The sequence below is a fragment of the Gadus macrocephalus genome, chromosome 16 (genome assembly GCF_031168955.1).
Source record: "Gadus macrocephalus chromosome 16, ASM3116895v1".
In the NCBI taxonomy this organism is placed as follows: Eukaryota; Metazoa; Chordata; class Actinopteri; order Gadiformes; family Gadidae; genus Gadus; species Gadus macrocephalus.
In genome coordinates this window covers 7,354,308-7,365,626 of record NC_082397.1, presented here as the reverse complement: position 1 = coordinate 7,365,626, position 11,319 = coordinate 7,354,308, and the positions used below count along the sequence as shown (strand labels likewise).

Genomic DNA, 11,319 nt, shown 5'->3' with positions numbered 1-11,319 from the left:
ATTAACAATAAAGGCAAACTGAGCAAATCTGTTATTTCAGAAGAGTGTATCAAACTGGATGCCCTTCGTATGACTCAGTACCCATGAAGTAGCTCTCAGGTTCAAAAAGGTTGGTGACCCCTGCCTTAAAGGTTGTAAGAGCGATGTCGGGGGACGTCACTTCTGTTGGTATTTGAAGCGAGATCCCAAACAAACAGAGCCGGCTCGCCCCTCCCTTCCGTGTTTCATGCATCCAGTCAAAACTATCATGAACGCAGCGCAAAACCCTACAACACCCACCCCTTGTCGGTGATTGGCTGGAATACTATTTATTTTGGCTTTTGAGTGGTTGGTAGTACCATTTGTTTTTGTGTCCGATCTCGGAGCACTGGCTGCCTACAGAGACGCGATTTGGGGCGGGCAGCTAGTGGATCGTGAGGATAGATCAGATGAATGTGATCCTTTATGTTTCGGCCTAGAATCGCTCATAAAACCTTTCAGTACAGAATGGGATAACGGAATAATGGAGTCAAAAGATACAGGGTTTCATCTGTAGGCTACCTCCTCCTTAATGACCTGTGTCTGAATTCACTTGAAGTTCTAAGATTACGCTTTTATTCATGTAGTTAATAGTAGGATAGAATTGTATGAGTTCAGATATTAAAAGTACATTTGGGAATTGTTCCTTTGAAACTAGGAGCAACGCATGACCTGTGGAGTTTGCGGTGAAAGCTAGAGGGCGCTGTCCCCACATAAAGGATACAGTATCCCTGTTTCCTTATCCAATTCAGGAGAAAAAAGTCTAATACAGGAATAATAATCATGCTTAACACAGAAATCGTCGAGAAAAATGCTGGATAAACTGTAAAAAAACAAAACTGATTAAATGCCTGATCTAAAGGAAAATGAGCCATGAGACTGTGTGAGATTCTGTGTGAGACTATACTTATTTATAACAGCCAGAAAATGTATGCATGGCTTGAAGCAACGCACAACACAAAGAAACTGTTCACAATCCACGCAAAACCGTTCGATCGTTCGATTCATGCAAGAGAGTCTAGCTGCAGACATCCACCCACACGCTCCAGACATCCACCCACACGCACTTCCGCTGCAGACAGAAACATCCACCCACACGCCGGAAATCGGATAATAAAAAATAAAAATCGGAAAATAAAATAAAAATCGGGCGTTACGTAATGTGTTTACATAAATGAACGGGCGTTAAGTAATGTGTTTACATAAATGAACGAAATAAATTAAGTTATAAAATCGGATAAACGCTTCCGGTTTTGGACAGAAGACCTGACGCTCGCTGTTGACTTTAAGCTGGAGCTTATGGCTCTTCTCTTTCTGTAAATACACACACCTTATTCAGAATTCCCTCTGTGTTATACTGCAATCATCTCAAACTGATACTCGTATTGTAAAGCTGAAGGGCATCAGAGATTGAGGCTAATAATTATTTTAAATACTATGTATGAGTGGACAGGAATAGTTAGAACAATTCCCCTTTAGCTTCACCTTTTCTGACATATTTATATCAGGTCTAGCTATGTTACATTCTGTTGTCTTAATATCATGAGGTTCGACTGCATTCCAACATAATTTATCATATGTTATTAGCACTTTTGCATTCCTAAATTCTTACTCTGAACCATCATTCATTTAATATCTGGCTCTAATTGTCTATGATATTGTCTTACCTTGTGCTGCTGGACCACCTTATTTGCCCATATTTAAATACGACAAACTCAAGTCTGTGTTTTAACTTAGCTCTGTGTGTTACCAAAGTGAATAAGTAAAGTCATACAAAAAATCTACATTGTAAACGTTATAACACTTTATTAAGAACACTCAACAGATAACTGAACTCAGAACCTCAACACACACACACACACACACACACACACACACACACACACACACACACACACACACACACACACACACACACACACACACACACAGCAATGTCACTGGCTGTCCACCCAGCGACCCAGAAACATGGCGTTGACCCGAAGATCCTCCTCAGCTGCCATGTTAAGGAAGACCTCCATGTCTTCCTGAAAATCAAATGTGAAGAGCAGGGGATACTTTTCTTCTTCATCAGTTGAAGAACGTATCCTTTCCAGGAGCCCCTGCTGTTCTTTTGCGTCCATATTCGGAAATGCGGGCTCGACCACCTTCCCCCTGAGCAAACCTGCATTCTGACGCAGCCAGGAAACTCCAGCCACAATGTTGTCAAGTGGCCCCTGTTTAATGGAAAATGAAATGCCACCAAGTTGGAATCATTTTATATTCAATTATATTATTTTTGCAACCAGTTAGTTACTTAAACTAAGACTTGGAACTGTAAGGTTCTACACCCCGGACTGCAGACAAGCCCATCCAGATAATAACACATCAAATTAGACAACAACGGCACTGTGGTGGGAAACATAACTGGAGGGGGTAAGTCTGTCTACAGAGAGGAGGACCTGAAACTGTTGAACACTGAGTGAGTTGAACACCAGAATAATTTTGTCCTCTTTAAATACTTAAAATAATGAAAGACCATCACACCTAGGAGGATGGCACATTCTTTACAAAAGATTATTGTCATGACTGAATGGTGGAAGATTCAGGGAAATTATCATTGATCTTTGTGTCTAAGATCAATGCAGGCAAAATATAGAGGAAAATAAGTCAGTGACTTATAAAAGTAAGCATACAAACATTCATAAATATTGTCTACAGACATATACACATACATTCTTATATTCTTTCTACACACATACATATATCACCTTTAAATGTAATGGAATGTTTTATGTGGGATTCCAGGTGGCAGTAGCCGCGTTTACATGGCACATCTGATCCGCATAGATTTATATGCGGCATAGATCTGTTCCTAAAATGTGTTCCGAATGTACTGTATACATGGCAGTAACAAAAGTGTCCGTTATGTCTCTCGCGCACACCTGACACATCTCTGGACCGGCGGCGACATAATGGATGTCTTATCACAATCGGGGATTTTAAATTTGATTTTAATGAAAGCACAGCAGGAGAGAGCTTTTCTCTGCCTGCTCCTTCAATTAAGAAGGAGCAGGACAGCGCAGCAACGTCAATTTCTCGTCAGATCTTTATATTTACCCTAAGCTCCGCCGCAAACAAGAGGAATTTGGATGCGAGTCCTCAGCCAAGACTGGTGGGAGAGAGTGGTCTTACGGGAATTTAGAGACCAGGAATCCTCGAAGGTCCAATTGCGCACTACTGCAGATGCCATCTCTCTAAGTTAAGAAGCATTTTAACGTTCAGCCTGCAAAAGTACTAGTAGTAGCCTACTCATTTACAGTTTTTTAGGACGCGCGCGGACACGTCATTAATAAACACCCATGTCCCGCTTCTTCATCTCTTTTACCCCTTTTAACTGAACTAAGTGCTATGATCTCTTAGTTATAAACAGATTGTATGAACTAAACAGGCAGATCGAATATTGAACGATCGATTTTGTCTATTGAATGATATCACACTTCTCAGCCACCGCTGCGGAGATGAACAGCTGATAGGTGCAACTCTAGTTAAAGCGAAACGAGCTGCGTCAATTCAATTCGTGGTAATTATTTTATTACAACTTAACTCTGTTTTGGACTACAGATGACTGTCAAAAGTCCAAATCTTAAAATCGTTTATGCTCCCAACACATCTACAAATCTCTAAAATCGTTTAATAAGACCGACTATAGGCTACACAACGTTTACAAAAAACATTTGCCTATCTTGCAAAAATGACACCTAGCTAGCGTTTGCCACCGTCAGTGTGGAATAAAACAAAAAATGCTTCATATTGGTGTAACGTTCTGTTATTTGTTTGATGAAAAAATCTAAACTTAATGAAACTAATAGATCGGTAATGCAAGTCTCGTGCATTTATAATTGTATCGCTGTGTTTTGAATAGTCACCTACCATAACCTCCAAGTGCAGCTGAGCCGAACGTCACATCTTCGTGGCGTGCAGTGAGTCCCGTTGTTACACCGAATTTTGCGACCCACCGAAAAGTGTGACCCGGGGGGGCGCTGTTGAATAATGTGCAACTCGCGCTCCAGACATCCACCAGCACGCAATTTCCGGCGTGTGGGTGGATGTTTCTGTCTGCAGCGGAAGTGCGTGTGGGTGGATGTCTGGAGCGTGTGGGTGGATGTCTGCAGCCAGACCCCTCTCGATTCATGTGCATGTGTTGGTGCATGTGTGGATGTGTATATGTGGCTGTGTGGGTGTGTGTTTGGGTGGGTGAGTGCGTGCGTGCGTGTGTCGTTGCATTCGTGCGTGGTTGGGCAATGTTATGTGTTAATGTTATGTAGGCACTGTGACACTTAAACAGTCCATGTCCCACTAGGTGGCTGGCGGTGGAAAGTGTGAAACACCATGTATGTCACACCGTACCAGAGAGTCATGTGAATTATTATCCAGAAGCCATGCTGGATAATGAACCTATTGTTACATATTCACGCACAGTTGCTGGAAAGCTGCAAGCAATCTGCATTGTGTCTGTAGTTGGTGTATGAATTCATCTGTTTGTCTATTCTTCCACTCCGTTCATCATAACTTATTTGCTTGTTTTTCTTCTGGGGTCGACCCTTGCAGTCTGTTGGACAATTTCCATGACTTGAACAAAATGATCGGCCAGCGCTACAAGAGGACCAATGGCGTGTCTCGCGACCTGCTTCTCAAGACCTTATACCTGGAGCCGGCCTACACTGTGAGTACATGCAGATTGTTGTGTGAGTGTGTTCAGCGCACACACAGACCCAGGTCACACACCATAAAGGGTTGGGCTGTTAAGATGCTCGGTCAATGGGTTTAACGCGTCTCTTTATTCATGAACCTCTTTAAAGGTCATCTTGAGCGTTTATTGTCTCCTTGTGGCCGGCAGCTGCTGTTCATTGACTGTAGTCTTTTGCACACACAAAAAATACTTAATTTCTTGGATCTTGGCAAGTTCTAATTTACAAATACACATTTGTAATTATCACCAAGTAATAATTATTAATCTCCATGTAAACATTTCTTTGCATCTAGCAAGAGAGTGCAGTCAAGCCATCGCAGTAGTGGTCTGTTTCTCTTTCTGCTCCCATACAAATGAGTAGAAGTGTTTAAACGTATTGAATCACAAGGAAGCAACATGCCATCCATCAGGCTCCCACTCTTGTTTCTGCTTGTCAAGGTGTTAAGAAATGTACTACTATCTGAACTTCTGCTTAATTCACACCCAACGAGGGCGGTGGAATTACTCCAAGGAGCCTTCAGATAAAATGAAGCAGAGCGAGAGGGAGAGAGCTAATTAATCTCCTTTGGGTTTTGCAATTTAGCCTCTTCATCAGGAAGTGAATGGAAATAAGCAGTCGTTCTCTCTCTCACACCCCCTCTCACTCTCTCACTCACTCACTCATTTACACACACACACACACAAACAGACAAACACACACACAGACACACACAGCCACACACACACACACACACACACACACACACACACACACACACACACACACACAAACAGGGTTGTGATATGGACACAAATAGAACATGACAGTGTGGCCCTTTAAGCCATTCCGCCACTCCTACACCAGTTAATCACACAACCGTTTTAAGGTTAGCCATTTTGATACGGGGTCGCTGGTTCGAAATCCAACCACTTCAGCCTTCAGTCCCATGGCAGTAACCCCCGTCACCCCTTGCTGCCACCCCTGAACTGGTTATTGCCTTGCATGTTTGACACATGGCTGTCGGTGTGCGTTGTGTGTGTGTGCTTGAGGTTCAATTGTACTTGCATGCTTTAAGTTCTGTTAAAAATTCAGAAAGACATTCAGAAACACAAGGACAATACGACAACAATGATGAAGATGGCTACAATGGCATGATTTCATATCAAAACAAAATGAATAAAAAAAAGAAACACAACATCTTCCGTTAAAACTGTGGAAAAGAAAATCACTGAAACGGTGTTACTAAGTGACTGCGAACAATAGAGTCCATTATGTGACTCCTTATAAGGGCTGAACTGTACTATATTCACTTAAACACCTGTGTCTCCCTCTCTCGTCCTCCCTCTCTCGCTCTGTCTCTATCTGTTGTCTGTCGGTTCTCTCTCTCTCTCTCTCTCTCTCTCTCTCTCTCTCTCTCTCTCTCTCTGTCTCTGTTGCCTCTCTCTGTCTGTGCTCTCTATCCCTCTGTTCTCTCAGGAAATCAGAAACATATCCAGGCCGATCAATCACAGGCTCTCCCCTGGCCTCCCTTCGGCCAATCGGCACGCTCAGAGCTCCAAGCGGCGTCTGTCGTACGACCACAACAGAAACATCGCAGAGTAACGTGTCAGAGTGGGAGCCCTGCGCCGCTCCGGCCTGTCTGACGGCTGTACGGTGCACTCCCTGGGTGGAAGTGGACTTTTAGACTTTCAACAGGATTCAGCCACAGCCCGAGGGAATTGGACCCAAACACTTTTTTCTAAAGACCACAGGGGTCAAAGGTTCACCTCACACATCCACTGTGTATCACCTGCAACGTATCCCTAGATTTGACTATTCGTCTAACCTATTTTTGACCTTGTTGCAGTTCCTCGTCCCCTGACAGCCGTATCACTTAGATTTGCCACAAATTGCATCAGTTATTGGCAATTTAAATGAAATGTCAATAATATCAGCAAAGCTTGATGCATGACACAAACACCGTTGATTTCTTCTCGCTTTTTTTCAGAGAATAAGTGTATGGACCAGACTGTTTGGTAGGAAAGCACCTGGGCAGCTTTTTAGAGTGATAGTTGAGAGCGTAGTTTCCATTGACGGCTACTTGAAATCTGCTTGTAAAGAAGCACTACAGTCCTCCCGTTGTTGTAGCGGTGAAAACCTTACTGGCGAAACTTTAAAATCACTAATTTAAGTCACTGACTCTAGTTTAAGCTTTTGAAGTTGGAAACGTCTCCCGTTAAGTAAAACCTCAAAAGATGACTTGAAAAGACCGGTTCTCATCTCTTTTGAAACATTTGTGATCCCAAAGTGACCACAAAGCAGGTAGAGAGCATTGTTGCTCTGGCTACCAGCTGATCCATCTGAACTAACTCGCTTTTTCATCATCCCTTGACCATCTCCAAAGTCCAAGGTTTTGAGAAAGAGTTGATTAATATAATCAGGATAGGATTAATTTGTCCTGGTTTATGTTATTTACTTTTTTCCCACCATGTGAATTGACTGCTCGAAGATGTGTGTTAACCTTCAAATGTCAAACATCATTTTATCCCATGTGATCATCGAACTTGACCTTTTGTTGTTTGCTGAACTTGAAATGGCACTTATGATAGTAAACCTCTTTTTTCTATCCCAACAGGAGGGATTATAATTGATTATTTCTCTGGTCACAATGGCAAATATGTGATTTTGTTGTGAGTTCTTAAGAGTTTTTGTTGTGTACTGTCAGTAACACTGGAATTATTATTATTATCAAATGTGAGAATTAATTTGATCAGAAAAAATATATATTCGTCTTCCAAACAGTGCCAATAACAAAATGAATAATTAAAAGTGCCAATTTTTTTACAATGTTACTTAAAATTGATGGCAGATTGGGGCATTTGTGAGGAAGTGTTTCTTCACAAATCGTCTGTATTCTCGAATCGACACAAACCGGCCTCCAGGCTTCTCTTAATTAATCTCCTCTCCGTCTGACTGCATGTCCGTCTTTCTGTCTGTCCGTCAATGCACTGATTCCATTACTTTGCCGAGGCCCGTGTTGATTCAAAACCCAAGCCTACCTGCCGATCTGAACGCTGTTCTCGCGAGAGGAACGATCAAACTGTCATCATCTCCATAGCGCAGTGAACCGTTTTGCAACCAAATTCATGTGTCAGAGGTCATGTGTGGTGAATGTCAGCCATTTGTACAATCTGTGGATTCCAGCAGAAAAAGATGAATATTTTCTGAACTGTTCACAATGAAAAAAATAAAAAAGGTCAACTTGTGATGTAATAAAATGATCCCGCTGTAAGAGCTGCCTGTTAACATTCTCTGATCAGGTGCTATATTTACAACGATATACAGAAGGGCCGGTAGTTTGGAGACTTTCAGGTCAATCATGTAGATATCCTTTACTATCATGAATCCATCAGGTGTTGTGGAAAATGATTGTCATTAGAAAAACAAGGGTGTAAGGTATTGTCTTTCTGGTAATTGATGTAAGTAAGTAAGTAAGTAGTAAGTAAAGCTTTTTATTGTCCCCTAAGGGCGATTTTGTTTGCAGCAAGACATCAATAGACAACATAGGACAGAAAGTGCAACATGACAGACCAAACATACATGCAGATAGTATATAGATAGTGCAGAGTGTATACAGGCATGCTGATAAGCATCCCTGCATGACATACCCATGTAAATCAGAATAATAATAATAACTACTATGCGTCAAATAAAATACCTTTCATACAGCAGGTAATCATACCTCACACTGCACCAAAAACACCATGTCGGCCCCGGGCTCCAAAATCTGAGTTCAGTAGAGAAATGGCACTGGGGACAAATGAGAGTCTATATCTATTGGTTTTAACTGCAGGGAATCTGAAACGTGACTTAGAAGGTAACAACTGAAACTCAGGATGAAGAGGATGACCATTAGCTGATAAAATAGATTCTGCCTTTTTGTGGACAAATCTATTGTACAAGTCTGCTAGACTACTTTGCTTGGCACCTATGATTTTGCCACCGGCCTTCACTACTTTGGCGAGTGAGGCTTTATCCTTTACGTTCAGATTTCCGTACCAGCATATCATAGAAAAAGATAAAACAGATTCAATGTAAGATTTATAAAATATTCTCATAATGGTTTTATCCACATTGAATTTTGCCAATTTACTGAGGCAGGAGAGTTGCTGTTGGCCTTTCTTACATATATTCTCTGTGTTAAGATTAAACTTTAGCCTGTCATCAATTATGCTTCCCAGGTATTTATATGAGCCAACTACCTCTACAGGTTGCCCGTTTATAGCAGTGACCTGGGTAGGGGGGGACTTGCGCCTATAATCAATGACCATGTCCTTCGTTTTTGATACATTCAAGTGTAAGTGAGCACTATCACACCAGGCTATAAAATCGTTTAAAACAGGACCATGCTCAGATTATTTTCCATTTAAAAGACTAACAATAGCTGAGTCATCTGCAAACTTTAAAATATGTCTGTTTGTGTGCTGGCTACGACAGTCATCAGTGTATAGGATGTATAAAAGAGGGGACAGGACACAACCCTGTGGTGACCCTGTAGAGGACAGGAGCTTTTCTGAGTATACCCCATTCACCCTCACTCTCTGAGTTCTGTCTGTTAAAAAATCCAAAATCCAACCCACTAAACTAAAATCTAAATTAAAATTTCTTAACAGCTTATCAACTAAAATGTGTGGTTGAATAGTGTTAAAAGCTGATGAAAAATCAACAAATACAATTTTGGCATGAGTGTTGCTACCTTCAAGGTGCTTAAGTATCAGGTTAAGCAGAGTGGCTGTAGCATCCTCAACCCCTCGCCTGGCCCTATAAGCAAATTGTTGTGGGTCCAATAGATTCTCTGTTTTGATGAGGAGCACCTTTTTCATTAGCTTTTCGAAACATTTCAACACCAATGAGGTCAAGGCAATTGGTCTAAAATCATTTAAAACCTTAGGGCGACAGATTTTTGCCACTGGTACAATAGTCGAGTTTTTCCAAATTTTGGGGACTCTCTGTTGGCTCAAGGAGAGCTTAAATATGTAATAAAATATTGGACCAAGTTGTTCAGCGCACGAGGAGAGTAGGTGACCCCCTATGTTATCTGGCCCGGGGCTCTTCTTAACCTTTGAGTGTCTGAAGGTATCTACTACGTCATGCAAATCAAAGGGCGCTGGGGCACTATCCTTTAGGTAGTTTTTTTGCTCTAAAATGGCATTCTTAAATGTTGGTGAGTCAAACCTCAGATAAAACTCATTCAGCGTCTGTGCCAGCTTTCTATCACATGTGAACCCATCCAGCACCAAATTCGGATTTCTTGTTTTCTTTGTACCAATTATGGTTTTCATGCTATCCCAAGCAGAGCCTAAATTGTTGTTTACCAATTGGTCCTCTAGCTTTTCTTTATAGCTCCGCTTTGCTCTTGCTATTTCATGTTTAACTTCCTTTTTTAGTTTTTCAACCTCCGGAAGGTTCCTTGCTCTAAATGCCTGTCTTTTCCTGTATAGCAGTGCCCTGAGTGCTTTCGTCACCCATGGTTTACTATTTGGGTACTGTGGCATTCCCCCGGTGCCACGCCCCCTGTTCGGGAGAGTCGAGGCCGGGAGAGTCGAGGCCGGGATATACCGCCGGTGGCCAACAGCCGGCGACAAATCCCAACCTCCCGAGAGCCGCAATCGGGGAAACGAGGAGCACCTGGGCAGGAGGCACCCAGGTGTTAAAAGGAGGCCACCAAACGACAGATCGAGAGGAGTCGAGTGGAAGAGAGGACAACGCAGACGACCGAGACCACCGAGACCGTAGAGTGAGCCGCACGGCGGACACGTGGACGACGACTCGAGCAACCCCCCCCCCGACTTCGATGAACAGCGTGCGCTTGTGTGGATATAAGAAACCGAGTGCAATAAACCGCCGTTTGAGGCTTTGGACCCTCACACCCTGCCTGGTCCTTACTTTGAGCCCTTCTACCTAACCGAGTTACCACAGTACACCTTTACAGTTTTTTCAGGAATAACATTATCTTCACAAAAGGAGACGTAACAACTGACAACATCTGCAAGGACGTCAATGTTCGGACAAGATTGCTTAAACATTTCCCAGTCTGTACACTCATAGCAGCCCTGCAGACTCAATTTGGATTCATCAGTCCGGACTTTAACCCGCTTGGTGACCGTTTTTCCCCTCTGCAGTGCAGTGCAGTATGATGGGATAAGCTGAATACAATTATGGTCGGCCCCCCCAAGTGGGGGAAGGGGAATAGCTTTATATGCTCCTTTGATGGACCCATAACACAAGTCCAGCATTTTGTTGAGTCTGGTAGGGCACTTAACATATTGGTAAAAGTTCCTTATGGTTTTCTGGAGAGAACAATGATTAAAATCCCCAAGGATCAGCACTGGAGCGTCGGGTGATATTGCCTGTAGTTTTTGGGTAGATTGCAATATGTAGTACTGTCCTGAAATGTAATAATTATATATACTGTATACTACATTATCAAATCAAACACAATGTACTATTGATACAACCAGATACTTTGAGTCCCCCAAAAACACCAAGTGTTTTCCGGGTGTACGCTTGTTAAGAATGGAAGACAACACTACCAACTTAGAACAAGATC

General features: G+C 42.3%; 1 protein-coding gene across 2 annotated transcripts in view; it reads left to right on the top strand.

Moving 5' to 3' along the window:
• The window catches only part of si:ch211-14c7.2 (uncharacterized), an 18,863-nt gene extending 10,342 nt beyond the window's left edge, over positions 1-8,521 (top strand). The window contains exons 6-8 of one of the 2 annotated variants that reach the window (XR_009529662.1): positions 4,609-4,723; positions 6,207-7,371; positions 8,502-8,521. Coding sequence is in view for 1 of the 2 variants with exons in the window: in XM_060075197.1 (XP_059931180.1) it covers positions 4,609-4,723; positions 6,207-6,332 (241 nt within the window). In the remaining variant the exon portion in view is untranslated. Of the gene's footprint in view, positions 1-4,608; positions 4,724-6,206; positions 8,002-8,501 lie in introns of those variants that run through there. The other variant, XM_060075197.1, reaches the window with a different exon arrangement.
• The last annotated feature ends 2,798 nt before the right edge of the window (positions 8,522-11,319 follow it).